At 50.6% G+C, this 19,294-nt stretch overlaps 8 protein-coding genes across 8 annotated transcripts; 4 read left to right on the top strand and 4 right to left on the bottom strand.

Annotated features, from left to right (window-relative positions):
* Positions 1-501: 501 nt before the first annotated feature.
* Positions 502-1,121, bottom strand: POX_a00690 (Transcription elongation factor spt4; the record flags this gene model as incomplete). The annotated part of the gene is made up of 4 exons (XM_050109629.1): positions 502-535; positions 608-660; positions 728-925; positions 1,044-1,121. The coding sequence occupies 4 exons, from the start codon at positions 1,119-1,121 to the stop codon at positions 502-504; spliced, it is 363 nt and encodes a 120-aa protein (XP_049973397.1).
* A 455-nt stretch (positions 1,122-1,576) lies between these two features.
* POX_a00689 (Serine/threonine-protein phosphatase) lies at positions 1,577-3,325 on the top strand (the record flags this gene model as incomplete). The annotated part of the gene is made up of 5 exons (XM_050109628.1): positions 1,577-1,726; positions 1,832-1,912; positions 1,996-2,431; positions 2,496-3,226; positions 3,290-3,325. The coding sequence occupies 5 exons, from the start codon at positions 1,577-1,579 to the stop codon at positions 3,323-3,325; spliced, it is 1,434 nt and encodes a 477-aa protein (XP_049973396.1).
* Positions 3,326-3,763: 438 nt separating this feature from the next.
* On the top strand, positions 3,764-5,529 carry POX_a00688 (Damage-control phosphatase; the record flags this gene model as incomplete). The annotated part of the gene is made up of 6 exons (XM_050109627.1): positions 3,764-3,785; positions 3,846-3,916; positions 3,973-4,103; positions 4,176-4,288; positions 4,356-5,215; positions 5,299-5,529. 6 exons carry the CDS (start codon positions 3,764-3,766, stop codon positions 5,527-5,529), a joined length of 1,428 nt encoding a protein of 475 aa, XP_049973395.1.
* Positions 5,530-5,973: 444 nt separating this feature from the next.
* Positions 5,974-8,139, bottom strand: POX_a00687 (uncharacterized protein; the record flags this gene model as incomplete). The annotated part of the gene is made up of 1 exon (XM_050109626.1): positions 5,974-8,139. One exon carries the CDS (start codon positions 8,137-8,139, stop codon positions 5,974-5,976), a length of 2,166 nt encoding a protein of 721 aa, XP_049973394.1.
* A 651-nt stretch (positions 8,140-8,790) lies between these two features.
* Positions 8,791-8,901, bottom strand: POX_a00686 (uncharacterized protein; the record flags this gene model as incomplete). Its single annotated transcript, XM_050109625.1, has 1 exon — positions 8,791-8,901. The coding sequence occupies one exon, from the start codon at positions 8,899-8,901 to the stop codon at positions 8,791-8,793; it is 111 nt and encodes a 36-aa protein (XP_049973393.1).
* An 835-nt stretch (positions 8,902-9,736) lies between these two features.
* On the top strand, positions 9,737-14,801 carry POX_a00685 (uncharacterized protein; the record flags this gene model as incomplete). Its single annotated transcript, XM_050109624.1, has 8 exons — positions 9,737-9,940; positions 10,001-10,678; positions 10,735-12,039; positions 12,098-12,427; positions 12,481-13,117; positions 13,167-13,915; positions 13,978-14,416; positions 14,494-14,801. The coding sequence occupies 8 exons, from the start codon at positions 9,737-9,739 to the stop codon at positions 14,799-14,801; spliced, it is 4,650 nt and encodes a 1,549-aa protein (XP_049973392.1).
* Positions 14,802-15,350: 549 nt separating this feature from the next.
* POX_a00684 (Pre-mRNA-splicing factor cwc2) lies at positions 15,351-16,922 on the bottom strand (the record flags this gene model as incomplete). The annotated part of the gene is made up of 6 exons (XM_050109623.1): positions 15,351-15,869; positions 15,937-15,990; positions 16,048-16,107; positions 16,170-16,219; positions 16,319-16,353; positions 16,450-16,922. 6 exons carry the CDS (start codon positions 16,920-16,922, stop codon positions 15,351-15,353), a joined length of 1,191 nt encoding a protein of 396 aa, XP_049973391.1.
* Positions 16,923-17,296: 374 nt separating this feature from the next.
* POX_a00683 (Ribosome-interacting GTPase 2) lies at positions 17,297-19,083 on the top strand (the record flags this gene model as incomplete). The annotated part of the gene is made up of 10 exons (XM_050109622.1): positions 17,297-17,325; positions 17,391-17,419; positions 17,485-17,499; positions 17,556-17,580; positions 17,689-18,010; positions 18,105-18,214; positions 18,279-18,424; positions 18,502-18,559; positions 18,627-18,791; positions 18,876-19,083. 10 exons carry the CDS (start codon positions 17,297-17,299, stop codon positions 19,081-19,083), a joined length of 1,107 nt encoding a protein of 368 aa, XP_049973390.1.
* Positions 19,084-19,294: the final 211 nt, after the last annotated feature.

Genomic DNA, 19,294 nt, shown 5'->3' with positions numbered 1-19,294 from the left:
TTTATTTGAAAATTCTGAGCGATTTTATGTTTTTTTTTATTCCGCCTCGAATTTTTCCGTCTACTTCATGCTACGAGTCATCCTTCCAAAAAGATTGGAATTCAATGTCGATAGACATGTTGAGCAATTGTTATTCAAGACAAGCTCCCCCATCGACCTGTAGTGTAGGCAAAGCAAGTTCCCCCCATACTTCAGTATATTGTCCCTCCAGTGTGAAGTGAATTCTCAACAGGTGTGTGTCCATTGGAACTTAGGGCAGAGGGGGAAGGACACAAAAAAAGAAGCAAAAAAGAAGAAAAAAAAACAGATAAAACCAGGCTAATGCTTCCAAAGGAAAACTCCAAGAAATCAAGCAATGCTTTACAAATTTTCCATCTCAACGTTTGATCCTGCCACGCACGTCATAATGGGGTATCTGGAACAAAGGCAGCCTTCGAAAGGCACAAGAGGTTGGGACGGCGAGGAGGGTAGTTGATGAGATGCTATCGGGCGTCGAGCGCTTTAGGCCTCTTCTTCACCCGTGCTTCCATCACGCCTGAAGAACCTCAAACTGTCAGCTTCTGATCTGTATATGTTTCTTGAAAAGAGAGAAGGACTAAGCACTCACGGCACAAATTTGATCCCAGAGTCTTCCAAACTGCTAATGATGTATTCGGGAAGCTGTGATGGGGGTCCAGGCATCAGCTCATAGTGCTCTTGTTGTGGTCACGAGTGAAGGTAAACTCACGATGCCCGTCACCTTGGTCGCATATGTGCCCGCCACGTAGTTGTCCAAGCGTTGCCATCGGGCCACCCAGCTGACAGCCGGATCTTGGATCGCGATCAGACCCTCAAAGACCTGAGAGGTGCATTCTTGAATAGCGTCATTGTTTCCTCGCAGCTGAAGGACGTTCTCGCAATTGGGACAACCGTCGCGCATGAATTTCTGTGGCAGTTGACGCGAGAAAAGGTCAGCTTCCAGTCTTCGAAAGGTCCGCTGTTTCACCAGGCCTTGTAGTGTCCGGCAGTCTGGGCACTTAGTTGGCTTGTAGGTGCTATCTCACAGTGTGTAGTTGGACGACGGAGCAGACCATGCAAGCTCGCAGGTTGCGTTGCTGGCTAGGAGCACTATAGAATGACATGGCGATGTGGCGATGTGTAGTGGAGGTCGAGCAGGATGGGAAGATCAAAGAAGAAGACAACAGTTGGAGGCCGCGGTCGAGGGTTCTGGAAAGATGCCAAGCCTTTCGGAGCAGCGATCGGGGAAAAAAGTCACGCCCGAAAGGACGGCGGCATCAGTAAGTACTCAAGGTACCCTCCGTTCACTACTACGGAACGAGGTCGAAACGTCAGATAATCAGATCTCTCGGGCCAATCTTTATTTTTCTTCTTCTCTCTCGTTCTCGCTTGTTCACCTCAGAGTTTCTTCTAACCCTCCACTTCCTCGTCGCTTTGATCTCGACGATCAAGTCCTCATTTTCTTCCTCTCCCTTCTCTCCGCTGACTGTTCTCCTCTTTCCCCGCCGCCGCATATTCTTCTCCCTTCTCCGATCACCGTGGTCTCGTGCCCCTCCACCAAGCTTCCTTTCCACCCGCCATGGCCTCGGCACAAGAAGAGGCTAATGCCTTGAAGCTGAAAGGCAACAAGGCCTTTGCCGATCATGACTGGCCAACGGCAGTTCATTTCTACGACCAAGCTATTGAGAAGTACGACAAGGAGCCGTCCTTCTTCTCCAACAGGGCCCAGGTATGATTGACTTGACTCACGAGCTCACCTGCGCTGTCGCATGTCATGATCAAAGTGACCTTGGATGATGGCTAACGTAGAGAACTATCTTCGCATTGATCGCAGGCACAAATCAAGCTAGAGGCATTCGGATTCGCTGTCGCTGACGCCACTGCGGCTTTGGAACTGGACCCCAACTACGTCAAGGTCGGTTGTTCGCCATAATCTCGTCTGATATTGTCTACTACAACACACAAGGATCCATTTCTGACAATCATACTCTCCACCAGGCGTATTGGAGACGTGCTCTGGCCAAGACCGCCATCCTCGATTACAAGGGAGCCCTGCGAGATTTCAAGGACGTGGTCAAGCGCGAACCGAACAACCAAAACGCCAAGCTCAAGCTCGCAGAATGTGAAAAGCTCGTGCGCCGCCTGAATTTCGAGAAAGCGATCGAGGTTGCCGACCCCCCGTCGGCATTTGAGGGCTTGGACATTGACGCCATCAAGGTGGAAGATGATTATGATGGTGTGCGCCTAGGCAATGACATGACCCAGGAATTCATTGATGATATGATCCAACGATTCAAGGATGGCAAGAAGATCCACCGCAAGTACGTGTTTCAGATCATCAAGGCTGTGAAGGAACTCGTCTATAATGAGCCAACCATGGTGGAGATTGGTGTCGACGCGGGCAAGAAGCTCACAGTCTGTGGCGATACTCACGGTATGTCGACGAGTGGATTTTGCGACCCCCCCCTCTAGAAAAAAAAGGAATTAACGTGCAGTAGGTCAATTTTTCGATTTGCTTGAGATTTTCCGCCGCAACGGGAGCCCGTCCGATTCGCACGCCTACCTCTTCAACGGTGACTTTGTCGACCGAGGCTCGTGGTCTTGCGAGATTGCCTTGCTTCTATACGCTTACAAGTGGTTGCGCCCAAGTGGGATGTTCCTCAATCGCGGTAATCACGAGACGGATGATATGAATAAGGTCTACGGCTTTGAGGGCGAGTGCAAGGCCAAATACAACGAGCGTGTCTTCAAGGTGTTCTCCGAGTCATTCTCGGCGCTGCCCTTGGCTACCTTGGTGGGCGAAAAGTACCTTGTCTTGCACGGCGGTCTGTTCTCAGATGACAAGATCACGTTGAATGATATTCGCAAGCTGAATCGTCACAACCAACGCCAGCCCGGACAACAGGGCCTGATGATGGAGATGCTCTGGACTGATCCCCAGCCCCAGCCTGGCCGCGGTCCTTCCAAGCGTGGCGTTGGCCTTCAGTTCGGCCCAGATATCACCAAGCGCTTCTGTGAGAACAATGGCCTTGAGGCCATCATTCGGTCACATGAGGTCCGGATGGAAGGTTATGAGGTTGAACACGATGGCAGGTGTATCACTGTCTTTTCGGCACCCAAGTACTGCGACTCTACAGACAACAAGGGCGCGTACATCAACATTGGGCCCGACCTCAAGCTCAATTACGAAGTCTTTGATGCCGTACCTCACCCCGATATTAAGCCCATGGTAAGTCCACAGTCCCCTGCTATGAGGTCTTTCGAATACTCTTGGCTAACTCCTTCCGACCAGGCTTATGCGCAAAACTCGATCCTTTCTTCCATGTAAAGATCCACATTGCTTTGCTGAGCGGGCGTTCTCTTAGATAAACCTACTCCATGTAACCACGAGCTTTCCAAACTTTTTCTTTTTCACACACGCATTTCAATCACAGGCGGTGTGGTGTGCCTGCGGGCAAAGATTTCCTTCTGATATTTTGGCATGACGGGAAAGAGCCTTGAATTGTCATAGTTTGTGAGATGACAACTCAGCGAAATCAGAGACTCGGAACCCTTTAATGTAATCGGAGCAGTGAGTAGTGAGTCGTAAAGACTTTACCCCCTGCACGACACCGCTTGTGCCGAGTGCCTGGCCGAGGCCCCGGCACGCTGACGTAGCCAACCTCGCAGGTGACTATTTTTAAACTGACCGCTTTCCGTGCCCCGCGGTTCCCCCTCCATCGAGAGAGGATGGTTTCCCCAGCTTTCCTTGGTTCAGGCAGACAAGATGGAATTTGATCCAAAGACACGTACGAGAAGCCAATTGACGATTTTGTAATGATCTGTACCAGCTGACTGACATGGACTAGCCCAGTACCTCACCTCGGACCCAACGAGCTTCGCATCCGTCTCGGCGGACGACCGATGGCCCGTTATTATTGTATGCCACGATCTTTGCCTCAATCGAAGTCATCCAGAAAGGACTAACAATAGAAGACTGGTGCTATTGACGACCTGGCTCGGACAGTCAGCACTGTTTCGAATGATGACAAGGCAAAGGAAGGCAAGAGCATCATTGAGAAACTGGCGACTTTGAAGTACGAGTTGCAGCATGACCGGCAGTTAAGGTAAAAAAGGAAACCACATCGTCAGGAAACCATATGACAGTGTGGCTGATAATACGTCTTCTTTTTGGACAGCCCTCTCGAAGATGATGGCGCGTCAGACATCGCTTCATACAACGAAGAGCTTAAGCAGCGTGGAAATCCGAAGTGGCATGATGCACCTTGGCTGTTTACTGAGTGTTATCTCTGTGTGTTTGTTCTCTGCACCTCTCCACTTCGCGATTCAAGACACTACTGACGTGACCTGATTGCAAGACCGCCGGATGGAGACCTTTTTCGCTCTCTCAGAGCACTGGAAGGGTTACGATGTCTTCGCGCGCCAGAAGATGTCCACCTTCAAGTCTTCCCGACCTGCTGTGCTAGAGCTCGCCGCGCGGTACCGAGAATTAGCCCACGAGGTAGAGACTGGAAAGGGAGTGGATGGAAGATCTGCGGAACAGGTCGAGCAAGCTGAGAAGCTCCTCTTCTCTGAGATGTGTGAAATTTGCTTGTGGGGGAATGCCACCGATCTCTCTCTACTGACCTCTCTCACATACGAGGATATTCAGAAGCTACAGGGGTCAGATGCGCGACAAGCATCGCAGAAGAATATCCTCGTAAATGACCTCGAGGCTGCTTTCAGTGTCATGCAGAAGGCCCGTGCAGAGAAGAAGAATGGCGATCGCCGCGTCGACATTGTTCTGGATAACTCTGGATTTGAGCTGTTTGTTGATCTCATTTTGGCCGGATACCTGTTGACCGTCGGTTTGGCTACGACTGTTGTTCTGCATCCCAAGAATATGCCCTGGTTCGTCTCAGATGTGACGCCGAGTGACTTTTCTGACCTGCTCCACTCCATGGTCGACCCACAGGCGTTCTACATTAAGCCTGACGATTCAGGCAAGACATATCAGCCGCTATCTGCGAAGCAAGTAGAAGATGTGAAGTTCTTGTTTAATCAGTGGTGCGATTTCCACCAAGATGGCAAGCTTATTATGCGACCTCACTCGTTCTGGACTACACAGGGCTCTTTCTGGCGAATGCCCCATGTTGCACCGGAGCTTTTCGAAGATCTGAAGGAAAGTGAGCTTGTCTTGTTCAAAGGCGACTTGAACTACCGCAAGCTCGTCAACGATGTATGTTTGCTATTTCAAAAGGCTCTCCTTGCGTCGCCTGGAAACTCGAAGGACTGCGATATTAATGTGACACTCCTATGTAGGCTCAATGGGACCCCACGACCCCTTTCACCACCGCTATCGGACCCTTGGGACCAAAGTCGGGGGTTCGGGTGATGGCATTCCGCACCTGCAAGGCTGATGTGGTTGTTGGTTTACCTCCAGGCGAGGACGAAAAGCTACGTCAGCTTCCCGGCGGTGGGGGCAATGAGTCGCGAAAGTGGGCTTGGTCTGGAAAATGGGCCGTTATATCGTTCTGTGATGGCAAAGCTTAAACATGACAGCCCCCGCAGTTGCGTGCTAGATAGATAACTCCGGGGTGGTAAAAAGGCAGGATAGAGTGCAGTTGACGGAGGCGCTCTGTATCGAGGCATCAGAGGGCACATGACTGTCCAAGTGCCCCTACTCAGATGACCACTGCATAACGGTCTGTAATTACTCTGTTTGATGCCATAGAATGTGAAGATGGATGGCCACCATGTTAGACTGGATGTACGAAGATGCCATGAGGCATGATATCTTCAACACTCGTTGTCCTTGATTTTCGTATGGGGACAAAAATAAAAAAGAAAGAACAAGGAGACATGCATCTCCCTCACCCCAATAGACGTGAAAAAAAATGAACTTGCATCAAGCAATCCCAAATTTTGTACGCTCATTTCGCACTTCAAATCCTCGTGAAAATGACCTAATATCAACTGCTCGCTAGCAAACCAAAATCAACTTCGTACTTGTCCAGCACTATTCTCTTTGCCCATCTTATTCATCCTTCGGAGATCCTCTTTCTGCTTTAACCTGGACAGCGCTGCAGCACGCCGTTCCGGTGACAAGCCATCTGCCCTCAAGTCAGCCAGCCCCGTCCGACGAAGTCCACGAGTTGCCCCGGTCAAGGTATTCCCCGCATATGTCAGGCGCGATGACGGAAGTGGAGACATTGACTCGAGTGCAGTCTTGATATGTGAACGGGGCTGGTGAGTAAGAATTCCATATCGGTCGTCCTTGTTGCCTGCGGGATCACGCCGGTAAAGTGAGCGGTAGCTGCGCTGCTTCTCATCCACGTTGTGCACTTTCTGTGTGTTGCGGTCGAGAGATCTCAATGCGGGAATATCAGGAGGAGAGGACGGGGGCACCGCGGCCAGGTTGCTCCGGTAGGTTGGACCGGGTCTTGGTAAAATTTCGTTCAAATAGTGCGTGACTTCATCGTCGTTGGCCGCGACAGCTCGTGTGGCGCGTTTTACGTCAATGGTACCCGTGGATATATTGCGTGCGGAATGGCCTCTTTCCCGGGTCTTGGAACGAGGACTGGGACTCGGCGGCCCGTCGGATTCTTCAGTGCCATCGTCGTTGTCAGGTTGAAGATCATCGACCAAACCAAAGTCTTGTATACGGATGCCCTCGTCCGTCTTGTGCGGACTGAGTGGTAGCTGTTGCTGCTGCCGCTGTCGTGGAACATGCTCATGACGGTCTGACGCTGATGCGGATGCCTTGATTTTGAGCAGATCGATCTGATTCTGCATGCGACGACGCTCCTCTTCGAAGCTGGCCCGCAGCTTCTCTTCCGACTCGCGGTGCTCTTGAGCCGTCGTCTTTAGGCGATCACGATACTCTTGAATACGAGCTTCGAGCTTCGTTTCCCGTTGTTTGAGCCTGGCCTCTTTTTCCTTGCGTCGGCCCTCGTATCGGGACATCTCTTGCTTGACACGTGCCAAAGTTTGCTTCAGAGTCTGATTCTCCTTTTCAAGCTCCTGGGCTTTCTTTTCGGAACTTTGCGCAAGACTCTTGAGCGCACTCAGATCCGGATTTCCCTTCTTGAGCTCTTCGACCCGGGCATTTGCTTGTTTGAGCTCTTCTTGTGCTTTGCGCAACTCTTCTGCAGAGCTTGATGTATCCTTTGTCGAGTTCTCGTCCTTTTCTGAACGAGCATTCTCCATGTCGCCGTGTTTGATGACGCCTTGCTGCTCCAAGGTATTGCGCAAAGAAGTGACCTGCTGCTTGTACTGCAACGCCAAAGTGGTCTGCTTGGTCAAATCTCGGATCAATTGCTCCTTATCTGCTTTCGACCCCTCCCCGACGATTGTGGCAGCCAGACGTGTTACTTGCCGTTCCATGTCTGCCACCTTTTCTTCTTCCTCCCGTAGTTTATCTGCCAGGCGTGAGGCCTCCGAATCCTTCTTTCGCGCATAGGACTTGGCGATCGATCGATAATGGATGAGCTTCTTGATCTCGCGATTGGTGCGCACACGGTAATTATCAAATTCCGTTTTCCAGTACTTGCCAGACTCTGAGCGCGGTTCGTCTAGATTCATTGTGATGTCCTCCATGCCTGCTTCCTCCTTTGGCACCGTGTGCGTGGTGGGCTTTGTTTCGGACGGTGGATCTTGCGAAGATTTGATCGAATCGGCGTTCTTGGACGCGTTTTCGCGAGCATCCAGCAGTGTCTGTGTCAATTTGCTCGGTGGCTTTCCGTTGGCTGAGCCTGACATCCACTGGGCGGTAATTCCGGAGGGATTCGGAGGTGTCTTCGGTGCCCGGCTGGACTGACTCTCTCGCTTGCCTTCGTTGTCAACTACGCCTTCCCCGAAAGAGACGGTCTTCCGACGGTTTGCGATAGTACCGGGCGTGACGAGTATACTCTTCGTGGGCGATCCCGAGGGATTGAACGTTGCGCCGATGTCTGGTTTCGGGAGCTCCCTCTCAAACAAGATAGGTTTGGACGAGTCACTTTGACTTCGTTGATTATTTGAGGGTTCAGGCTGGGAGATCTGATCTTCGTCTTTTTTCGTGTCCTCTGGCTCCGTTTCCTCTCCACCGGGAGTACCAAATAAAGCGCTCCTAAACGCGCGCATCGCAAACACGGGAGCTGGCGTTTCGGGAGGCTCCAGCATTGTGGAGGTGCCTACACGGTAGAACGTTGAACGTCAGTATTTTTGATCTCTCCCTCGGTCGTCTGTGTGGTCCTCACCTGTGGGCTCAGCCTCGCCCCTTTTTATCCATTCCAACATGGTCAGGTGTGGAGTTGCGATCGGGGGGGGGGGGGGAAATGGAGAGACTTGTTTACTGACGCGCGGGAGGGCCGCCAACAGAATCAGGCAGGCGCTTATCGATTAGACAACGGGAACGCGGTGGAACGGGTCATCCCCATTGCGGTCAGGTAGCTTTCCATTTCTGTAGATCCACTTTGAACTGTGGCTTTCTACCTTACTTCTAGTTTTCTTTCTGTCAATCTAAGTGTAATCTGCACAGAAAAGTAGATCGCCGAAGCTGTTCAAACATTGTCAGTCACTTCCTGCAGAAAGTCAATGGTTTCCTGGTGTGGTGGAGCGGATTCATTCTTATATCCTGGAGAACCACAATCTGGATTAAGCTCTCTCTCCTTTTTTTTTTTTTTTTCACGCCGTCCCGATATCGATTCCTTCAAGAAAGTTACAAGCACTTAGATAAGTCTGGCTTGAATGATTCGATATTTCAATTACCCTCTCTACAAATCCAGCTCATACGGCAAAGTGGCAAGAGGTCGCAGTGCGAGATTCCGAGATTTAAAACTCTCGCTTACAATGGCTTCGTAGAGTCTCTTGCAGCCCTGCCTTTGATAGGCTAGCCCAACCATGCACCTCGGCCTTGTGTGCTGCTGGCTTCCAATTCACCATTCAAGAAGGTTGATCACAGGCAGATGCACCAGCATGCTCAATGCGTGACCCGCAAGTACTTTCGGTGCAGTCGATCCGATTGGCTTTTCATTCGTCCATCCTTTCGACCAGCAGAAAATCATGAGTGACAACTGAAGTGGGCATACCTGAAGCATACTACGGCCAAAGCAGTTCATGGACAACGCAGAGGCCGTACCCACTCCTGGGCATGAACAGGACGTCTCCACATGCATCGGTCAAGGTTGGGTCGGAACGGTGTCTCGAGACTTATGTCGACCTTGGTGAGAATGCACCTGAGGACATGAATCGAGGGTCATTACCGGAATCCAAAGTACGAGGTACAAATAAGGACTGGATGTGCTCGTACTGAAGGTGCTGCCTGGATGAGGACACATACCAAATGGGTTACAAGATCAGGTGCATCCACATCGGGACAATGACATGAGATACCTACCAGTGGTACTTAGTACAAGCCACATATTACATAATGAGTCTTTTACCTAGGTACCTAGTGCGGTCGGACCTGGCTGGACCGTCGGATAGGCTGCCGGTAAAGTGTGCAAGCCGACCAAAGACGGTGGGCTCACCAGTTATCGATAAGAATGATAAACAGCGACACATCCGATAAGCCGTCGAGTGGCAGCTGCCACGCCCGGCGCATAGCTGACCGCCTGTTTTGTCGCCAAAAAAAAGACCCACCCCCTCCTCTACTTCGCATTGAATTCTTACCTTTTGCATCTTATACCCTTTTTGTACACAAACTTTCTAGACACCGTGACCCTCATGTCGTACGTCCTCTCCTGGATGTAGGGCGACTTCGCGCCACGCCCCCGCGATGTCTCCCAAACAAAGGAAGAAAGCATCTCCCCGTGTGAAACAGCAACTATCATCTGGCTCTGATTCTTCTTCTGTGACATCCCCCGTAATATCAGCAACCACAACCAATTACCGTGAAATCCACCTCAATGAGGTGGAGGCACTCCGTTCCATCTATGGCGATGATTTCCAAGAAGTTGAAACCCGGCGCACTGCGTGGCAGGTAGGCAGAATCAATTCAATCAAGCCCCGGAGCGTGAATCTAATTTGTGCTGTTCCCTAGCAATCGTCCAACGTGACATTTAAACTCCAGCTCCGTGCTTCCTCAAATCCAGACCTCTACTTGGTGCTGCTCGTGGAGCTTCCGGCCACATACCCGAAGACCACTCCCAATCTGGCCCTACAAAAGCTCGACGACCTCCGTGAAAATGCCCGTTCACGAATCCAGAAGATCATTCGGGACAAGCCAAAACATCTTTTGGGAAGTGAGATGATTTTTGAGCTGGCCGTGTCAATTCAGGATGTATTGGAGGATGTTGCCCAAGCGCGCGAGCATGACAAAGACTTGCCGAGTCTCGAGGAGGAGCGCATAGAGCAAGAGGCTGCCGCCATTCATCGTGCCGAACTGGAAAAGCAAGAAGAGTTGCGAAAGCAGGAGGCCGCTCAAGCAGAAGAGGCACGTGCGTTGCAGCTGATGCTGGAGGACCGGGCGCGCCAGCGAAACAAGGCCCAGCTTTTGCGACGCAAGAGTCGGACTGGTGGTGTCGACCTAGGTGATGTTGAAGATCTTGTCGACAATACGCCAGGCGCCATTCGATTTGATCCTCCTATCACTGTTAGCGATGCGGACGACAATCCACTTTTCTTCCACGCCAAAACTCTGCTACAGACCAAGCAAGGGAAGAAGGCTTTCACCGTCCGGCCTGTTGTTCCTGAGGACAGATGCCATGTCCCTCTACTCGTTCTGAAAGAGATCACCCTGGGAGAAACGCGCTCAAATACACCGGCCTTCCGGAGAAGATCAGAACCAGCGAGGACAGGCTGGAAGGGCTGAAAAAATTACGGCATCCGAATCTCGTTGAGTTCTTGGGATTCAAGATCAATCGCCCACCCACGAGCTTTGGTTCGGCAGAAAGTGCATGGACCGTTCTTACTCTGACGGAATTTGCCAACAAGGGTTCGCTGCTGGAACTTCTCGACATCGTGGGTACGGTCGCTGTCGATACCTTACGAGGCTGGATGATCCAACTCCTAGAGGCCTTGGAATTTTATCATCGCAGTGGCTTCGTGCATGGCAATATTCATTGCGGCCGTGTCATGCTGAACAGAAATTCTTCTGGGGGTACTACCGTCAAACTTGAAGCTGGCGTCGAAGAAACCCTTCCCGAATCTCTTGGTACAAAGCGATCATTAACCACCTCAAAATCTCCACTGTGGCTGCCCCCCGAGCTGACACAGGAGGGGGCGACTCCAAGCATGAAGACTGACGTCTGGGACCTTGGCATTATCTTGCTCCAGATGGCCTTCGGCAAGGATGTCCTGCTTCGTTATACTTCAGCCAATCAACTCATAGTCTCTCTGAGTCTGTCTCCTCCACTGCAGGACCTCCTCGGGGAATTCTTCCGGCCTGATCCCAAGAAGCGACCGACTGCGTTTCAACTACAACCGTCAGAGTTCTTCCGGGTGGATGCACCGTTGACGATGCGTGACAGGTCTTCCAACTCGGTTTCGATGCAGCGTCGACCTCGTCTGGACTCATTCGGAGCCATGCCTGCCTTTTCTCGGTACCACCAAGACTTTGATGAAGCCGGTCACCTAGGGCGAGGCGGCTTTGGCCAAGTTGTCAAAGCAAGGAATAAACTGGACGGTCGATTCTATGCCATCAAGAAAATCTCTCAAACTTCGTCAGCGGCTTTGAAGGATACCCTCTCGGAAATTATGCTTCTTTCAAGATTGAATCACCCTTACGTCGTTCGGTACTATACTGCATGGCTGGAAGAAGACTTCAATCAGGTTGAAGACGAAGCAATCTCATCCACTGAAGGTGACCCTTTCTCAAGCCAGGAACACCGCGGCTTTAGTACTGGTGGCTTGGATTTTATCAGCTCGAGCGGGTATCCAAAGATTGAGTTTGCTGCTTCAGATAGTGAAGACGAATTGAGCCGAACGCTGTCCGAGGCAGATGACAGTGAAACCTCTGTCACATTCGAGAGTGACTCCGGATCTGAGCGCAGTGGTGAGCTCAGTAGGGCTCATTCTGGCTCGTATGGCCGTCCTATTCTCACTACCCTTTACATTCAAATGGAATACTGCGAGAAACATGTGAGCACTCCTCCTGCCAAAAACTCCTTCCTCGGACACACGCTGACAGCTTTATCAGACACTGCGTGATTTGATCAAGAACGGCCTGTACGATGACATAGATCGCTCCTGGCGGTTGTTTAGACAGATTCTCGATGGTCTAAGCCATATCCACAGCCATGGCATTATTCACAGAGACCTGAAGCCAGACAATATCTTCATTGATGTTGCCAACAATCCCCGAATCGGAGACTTTGGGCTGGCCACGAGTGGGCAATTCACCACTGCAGTACGCTCGTCTGCGGCTGCGGACTTTGAAGGGGACTTCACTCGCAGCCTAGGCACAACGTACTACGTGGCGCCAGAAATGAAATCCGGACTGCCAGGCCATTACAACGAGAAAGTTGATGTAAGTAAAAGCCATCAGTGGCTCGATATGATCAATTGACTGACTTCAGCCAGATGTTCTCACTTGGCGTCATTCTCTTCGAGATGTGCTACCCTTTGACCACAGGCATGGAGCGCGATCATACACTGCGGGCGATAAGAGAAAAATTCCACACGTTGCCACCTACGTTCCGTGAATCTGAGAAGGTTGTGCAGGGTCAGATTATTGAGTCTCTACTCAGTCATGATCCGGCGGCACGCCCAACTGCGGCTGAGCTTCTCTCCAGCGGCAAAATCCCTCTCCAAGTCGAAGAGGAGACATTCCGGCGTGCGATTGTTCATTTGCTGTCTGATCCGAGCTCTCCCGACTACAAGAAGATTTTGTCTGCAATATTCTCTCAATCACCCAAGAAGTTTGAGGACATTGCTTGGGATGTAGAATCGCAAACAACACCCGCTGCGAATGAACTCCTAGTTCAGGGACTCGTCAGGAAGCGGCTTACCTCGATCTTCCGCAGGCATGGGGCGGTGGAATCACCGAGACAGATGCTTTTCCCCCGGTCGCATCATTACACATCCGGCGCCATGCGCTTGCTGGATGCTTCGGGTAATTTGTTGCAACTGCCATTTGATCTGACGCTTCCAAATGCTCGGGCCATCCCGCGCCAAGATCCTTCCCTGGAGAAGACCTACGCCTTTGGCCTTTGGGACCGTGTATAGAGAATCTACTCATGGCAGCGAGCCACGGACTCATCGGGAAGTCGATTTCGATATCGTCTCGTACAACACCTTGGATCTTGCCCTGAAAGAAGCAGAAGTGATCAAGGTTCTTGACGAGATTATCGATGAATTTCCACCGCTTCGTTCTGCGACCATGTGTTTCTTGATCAATCATTCCGACCTGCTTCAGCTCATCATGGAATTCTGCCGTATCACTCCCTCCCAAGTTCCACTCGTGAAGGAAGTGATCAGTAAACTCAATATTGGGAGGTACACCATGCAAAAGATTCGAAGTGAGCTTCGTTCGCCGTCTATCGGAGTTGCGTCGACATCCTTGGATGACCTAGCGCGATTCGACTTCCGTGATTCTCCCAAGGAGACTTTACGCAGACTCTCCAATATCATGGAAGGCACAGAATTCGCTGACCGGCTTGCCCCTATTTTCGCCCGTCTGAATGTGCTTATGAAGTACCTGCACAGCTTTGGCGTCAAGCGCAAGATCTACATTAATCCCCTGAGCAGTCTTCATGACAAGTTCTACCGGGGGAGCGTCTTGTTCCAGTGCATCTTTGACACCAAGCGCCGTGATGTCTTTGCTGCAGGTGGTCGCTATGATCGTCTGATCCAAGAATTTGCACCAAAAGCCTTGTCAAACAGACCGCAGGCTCATGCCGTTGGTTTCAACCTGAGTTCAGACCGGCTGGGCTCTTCTATGGCCGAGTATTTGAAGTCAAGAACGCCACATAAAGAGACGGAGAGTCCGACTGAAAGATACTGGACTGCTCGAAGAGTAAGTTATTATCGCGTTCGACCAACTAGGGCTGAGTCATGTTGACGCTGATGTAAATATAGTGTGATGTTCTGGTGGCTAGCTTTGATGCAACGATCCTTCGCACCACAGGCGTCAAGATCATCGAGGATCTTTGGACGAACGGAATCAGTGCTGAACTTGCCGTGGATACATCCTCACTGGAAGAGTTGATGGCAAGATACCGGGAGCACAATCATCGCTGGATTGTCATCGCCAAGCAAGATAGTAAAGAACGAGGCTACAAAGTCCGAAGTCTCTTGAGGAAAGAGGAATTTGATATTCGCAGCTCTGAACTTGTTTCTTGGCTTCGGAGTGAAATCCAGGCCCGTCATCACCGAGAAGGCAATTTCGACCCACGCCAGAATCGCCAATCGAGTCAACAGGATGCCTTACTTGCGGGCGAACGAGCGAATGACGTTCGTATTCTTGTCCCCCAGCATCGGAGCAAGAAGACCAATCGTCGAAACATCATCGAGTCGGGTATGTCTTTCTAGAATCACATAACCGGGCTTTGGTCAGAGAGAAGTTGTCAAAACTAATTTCCACGGTGTCAACAGCTCTTCTACACTCTCGCGAGGTTGTTGAAAATGCCCGCAACGGTCCTATCGCTGCAATCGACACCCGAGATGATGTGCTCGACTCCATTCGAAACACGAGGCTCTCTGATCCGGATAGTTGGCGCGCTGTCATCCAGAATGCGCCTTTGACGGAGAGAAAGTATTTGAGCCAGGTATACGAGCTGCTCAGTGATCTGGCTTCGGAGAGCCGTACAGATGACAACGCCGAGAGTTACAGCAATGCTTTTATTTACAATTACAGGACAGGATCCTGCGTCTATTATGACCTCGGCTCTGGCGACAAGTGAATGGGATGAGAAGAAGCATGATTGAATGATTAAATGAATGAATGATGGGACTGATCGAATGGAAGTGAAGTGTCGAGGAAGGACTGTGGAGTATTTGTTGGATTACCCGCATGCATGGGTTGAGCTTGAGACTGATATTGCATTTTTTTGGCCTTGGAGGGATCATTTTTACCGAATCATTGATTATCTTGCATGGATTTTTGAACCCCAGGATAGCCCGTGTCCGAGTTGAGCGAATCATGCATACGAAATTAGAAAATTACACACACTGCATTTATACCGTCTTTTTCTCTCAAATCCATTCATTCCCGATCACCTTGAGGCCAGTCTCTGGATAGTTGTCCGTCTATGCTCCGGTCAGTACAAAGTGACTACCGAAAATGACCACTGTGTATTGCCAATTTCACGCGATGGAGATGAAAAAGCAAAGCCCAGTATTTCGTTTTAAACTCCAGAGGTATCGATGCTATATACTACATGAACAGATCGCCGCTGATATCTGGAAAAAGCAAGGGAGATCCCCGAATCAACCAAACCGCAGAGAAAAGACTAGTCACTCTCGTCATCACTTCCGTACGCGACCAAAGGCCCGCCGGAACTTTTGGGCGCAGTCTGAGTGGTCACGTTGCCTCCCGACATACCCCGAAGGGCAGCCAGCGTTGAACTCGAGAAGATGCCATTCTGCGTCTCCGGCTCGGGGTCTGGTCGGGGCACCGACTGCTGCGACGCATCTGCCTCGATCATGAGTTGTTCTTGGGGTGCTTCGAGTTGGGCAGCGGTTGATGTATCTTCGAGCTGCCGCGTGCGCGCATGCCAGACGGCATCTGGTACATCATACCCATCTAAACCAAAGGAACCCTCGATCTTCTTCCGTTTCTTTGCTTCTGGATCGCGGCCCTCGATTTCGGCCACAAAGGCAGCGGGGAGAGCTCTGCGCACGGCCTCGGCGGCCTGCTCTTCTATCCTTCGCGCCTCGCGCTTTTGTGACAATGGGTTTGGATCGACTGTGGCCCAGCGCACGTTCAGGATTTCGTCGTGGTCCAGGCTTTGATGGGACATTGCTTGCATCTAGAAGGATTCGATTAGCTTTTTTTCTGGATCTTTTGAAAGTGCTTCGGAGGAGAACAATACTCACGGCGAATTGGGCATTGGCTTCATTGGAATATGTCACGAACGCAACACCTTTACCCTGGTATATTGTTAGTGGATGAAAGAGGATCGAGTCAAAAGGCGAGAGATCGCTTACAGTCAAAACACGGATGCGCTCGACCTGTCCCCATTCTGCAAAGTGGCGAGCAACAACTTCCTATAAAGGTATCAACGACTGGCCGTTCCGCGATCTGTAATTGGGAGCTCATTCTCGCATACCTCAATATCATCTGTGACGTGGATTCGCCCAACGTATAGTGTTCGGTTGACTGAAAAAATAATCAACGTTAGTCTCGGAGCTTCCTCGAAATTAACGCTGGCCGTGGGCCGAGTGAATTGTCTCTGAAATGCAACGGTATTAGACGAACCTCTTGTGAATGCACCAACACCACTCATATCGTCCCTGTCAAAAGAAAACAGTCAGCAATCAATCTACAAGAACCGCAGACTCTTTTTTTTCTCAAAAGATTAAAACAAAATCACCAAGCAAATGACCCACCTGTAGTCTTGGTGCTTATCTCGTCCAAACGCATCGACGTTGGGATTGAAATGGTCGTGGATTGTCGGAATACGATGCAAGTATTCGCAAGCAGCCCCCTTCCAGCATTGCCCTTTACTGAAGTACAGACAAAAGTATGATCCCGGTACCGAGTCGGCCTTGGTATATCCCGAGTCGCGCGCGACATTGCATCTGTACGGTGCCGGTTGGTCTAGCCCGTGCTTATCTTGCGAATCACCTCCACTCCATTTGCTGTACCAGATGTTCCAGAGCTCTCCCGTTTGTGGAGGAGGCTGGCTCTGGACGGTGGAGGGATCGACTTGCACGCGCGCGGGCTTCTTGCGGCGCCGGATTATTTTTTTGGTCTTCTTCACGGGTTGTAGAGCCTGGTCGCCTGTTTCAGTGAGCATCTCAGACGATTGTGTGTTTTCAACGACGGCGACAGCATCGCTGGGCTCGGTTGGTGTCTCCATTCTCGACTCCTGGAACTTGATGACGAAAACCAGATCGCGATGAGGTTGATAGAAGGGGAACTGAAGGTGAGCTTCTTGCAGGCGGTCAGGCGGGCGGTGGAGAAGCTTTCCATCCACATTCGTCGCCGAACGGCCTCCCCGCCGGGGCGTGGATTGCGGAACTTTTTTTTTGGCTTACATAAGGTTCTGACCGGGCCAACAACTTTGTCGCTGTCGTTGATAACTGCGCGACAGAAGGTATACGGACCTCTCTGGCTCTCCTTGATACATAATAGAAGCCTTGCTGTGCAGTCTGCAGCTCAAGGGTGGAAGTGGTCCAGACAAAAAGCTTATTGTGAGGACAAGAGAGGTGCAAAGGCACACGAACCGTCAAGATGGTGAACATTACGGAGAAGATCAAGGAGTATGAATATTGATAAATCGCGGTAATTCGATATGACAACCTGATGCTAATGAACAGCATCTTAGGATTGAAGATGAAATGCGCCGGACGCAGAGTAAGTCTGATCTATCTCATCCGAGCTCGGTGCTGATTCACCCCGCTAACGTATTTGCCCCGCAGAGAACAAGGCGACAGGTTAGTCCTCCTGAGCATGAGATTGTTTTGGACAAGTCTGGGCTAAGCTCTCAAAGAGTATCATTTGGGTTTATTGAAGGGGTAAGTGATCAGGCTGAACCGCCGAGAAGAGATGGCCTATCTTTGTTACGCACAAATATCGCTATCTTGTACAGAGGCAGTACCCCGAGGCTAACACATAGAACGCAGTAAACTCGCTCGTCTACGAGCCCAGCTCCTTGAGCCCGTGGGAGGTGCTGGCTCTGGTGGTGGCAGTGGCTTCGATGTTAGCAAAAGTGGCGATGCGCGTGTCGCACTGGTTGGCTTTCCCTCTGTCGGAAAGTCTACTTTCCTGTCCAAGATCACCAAGACCAAAAGTGAGGCGGCGTCTTACAGCTTCACGACACTGACTGCCATCCCCGGTGTGCTGGAGTATGGGGGTGCAGAGATCCAGATTCTTGATTTGCCTGGTATCATTGAGGGAGCCTCAGAGGGCAAGGGTCGTGGTCGGCAAGTGATTTCCGCGGCAAAGGTGAGATTAACATTTGCTGTTGACAATAGATCGGGCATGATCCCAAAGAACACCAAAAAAGGGGAAACTAACTAATGCTCTTGTTGCACGTCAGACTAGTGATTTGATTCTCATGGTGCTGGATGCCACCAAGCGAGCAGAGCAGCGTGCACTGCTGGAGGCTGAACTGGATGCCGTGGGCATTCGACTGAACAAGGAACCACCGTGGGTGATACCCTCAAGTGCTTGGTTGTCCTGTTGTCCTGCCGTGCTGACTAAATGATTCTAGCAACATTTATCTCAAGGTGAAAAAGGCCGGTGGCATGAAGATCACTTTCCAGGTACCGCCCAAGGTCTTGGACGAGAAGATCATTTACAATGTTCTTCGCGACTACAAGATTCTCAACTGCGAAGTCTTAGTCCGAGACGAGAACGGTACGATCATCCATCCCCCGCCCTATTTGATTTGACTATTTAAATCTAAATGTCTGACGTGATGTACCTTGCTACAGCGACCATCGATGACTTTATTGATGTGATCATGAAAGATCACCGCAAGTACATTCGCTGGTAAGTCATGTATCATCGAGGACCGTGGTCGCCGGCTCTTGCCTGCTAATTTTTTCCTTTATCGCAGCTTGTACGTCTACAATAAGATTGATAGTGTCAGCTTGGAATTCCTCGATCAACTGGCTCGCGAGCCCCACACCGCGGTCATGTCCTGTGAGCTTGACCTCGGGGTTCAGGAAGTCGTCGAGCGCATCTGGAAGGAGCTGCGGTTGATGCGTCTATACACCAAGCGGTAAGTTAAACCAATATCCCGATCTTTCAAAGTCAACGGACGACCTGTTGGATGATCTGACTAATAATTTTCAAACCACTACAGAAAGGGAGAAGAGCCTGACTTTAGTGAGGCTCTAATTGTGCGCCAGGACTCGAGTATCGAAGACGTGTGCGACCAGATTCATCGCACGCTCAAGGAGACGTTCAAATATGCCATGGTGTGGGGTGCGAGCGCGCGACATGTGCCTCAACGAGTAGGATTGGGACACATGGTTGCGGACGAAGACGTGGTATCCATCGTTGCCAAATAGTGGGCAACACTACGCTCTAACCGGGCGTTGAGACTACTTTATATGAGCCTCAAGGAAAATGGCACGTGTGATTTATTTTATGCATGATACTTTTTTGTGTGTTACATTGAACCCCGAGAGATAATAAGATATGAACAAGTTGAAACAAAAAAGATACTATGAACTCCAAAGAAACCCAATTTCCCCATTCATGAACCCATACAGTTTTTCC

The sequence above is a fragment of the Penicillium oxalicum genome, chromosome I (assembly GCF_001723175.1).
Source record: "Penicillium oxalicum strain HP7-1 chromosome I, whole genome shotgun sequence".
Lineage (NCBI taxonomy): Eukaryota > Fungi > Ascomycota > Eurotiomycetes > Eurotiales > Aspergillaceae > Penicillium > Penicillium oxalicum.
Note: the sequence above shows the minus strand (reverse complement) of the source record. Positions and strands in the feature narration are given on the sequence as shown.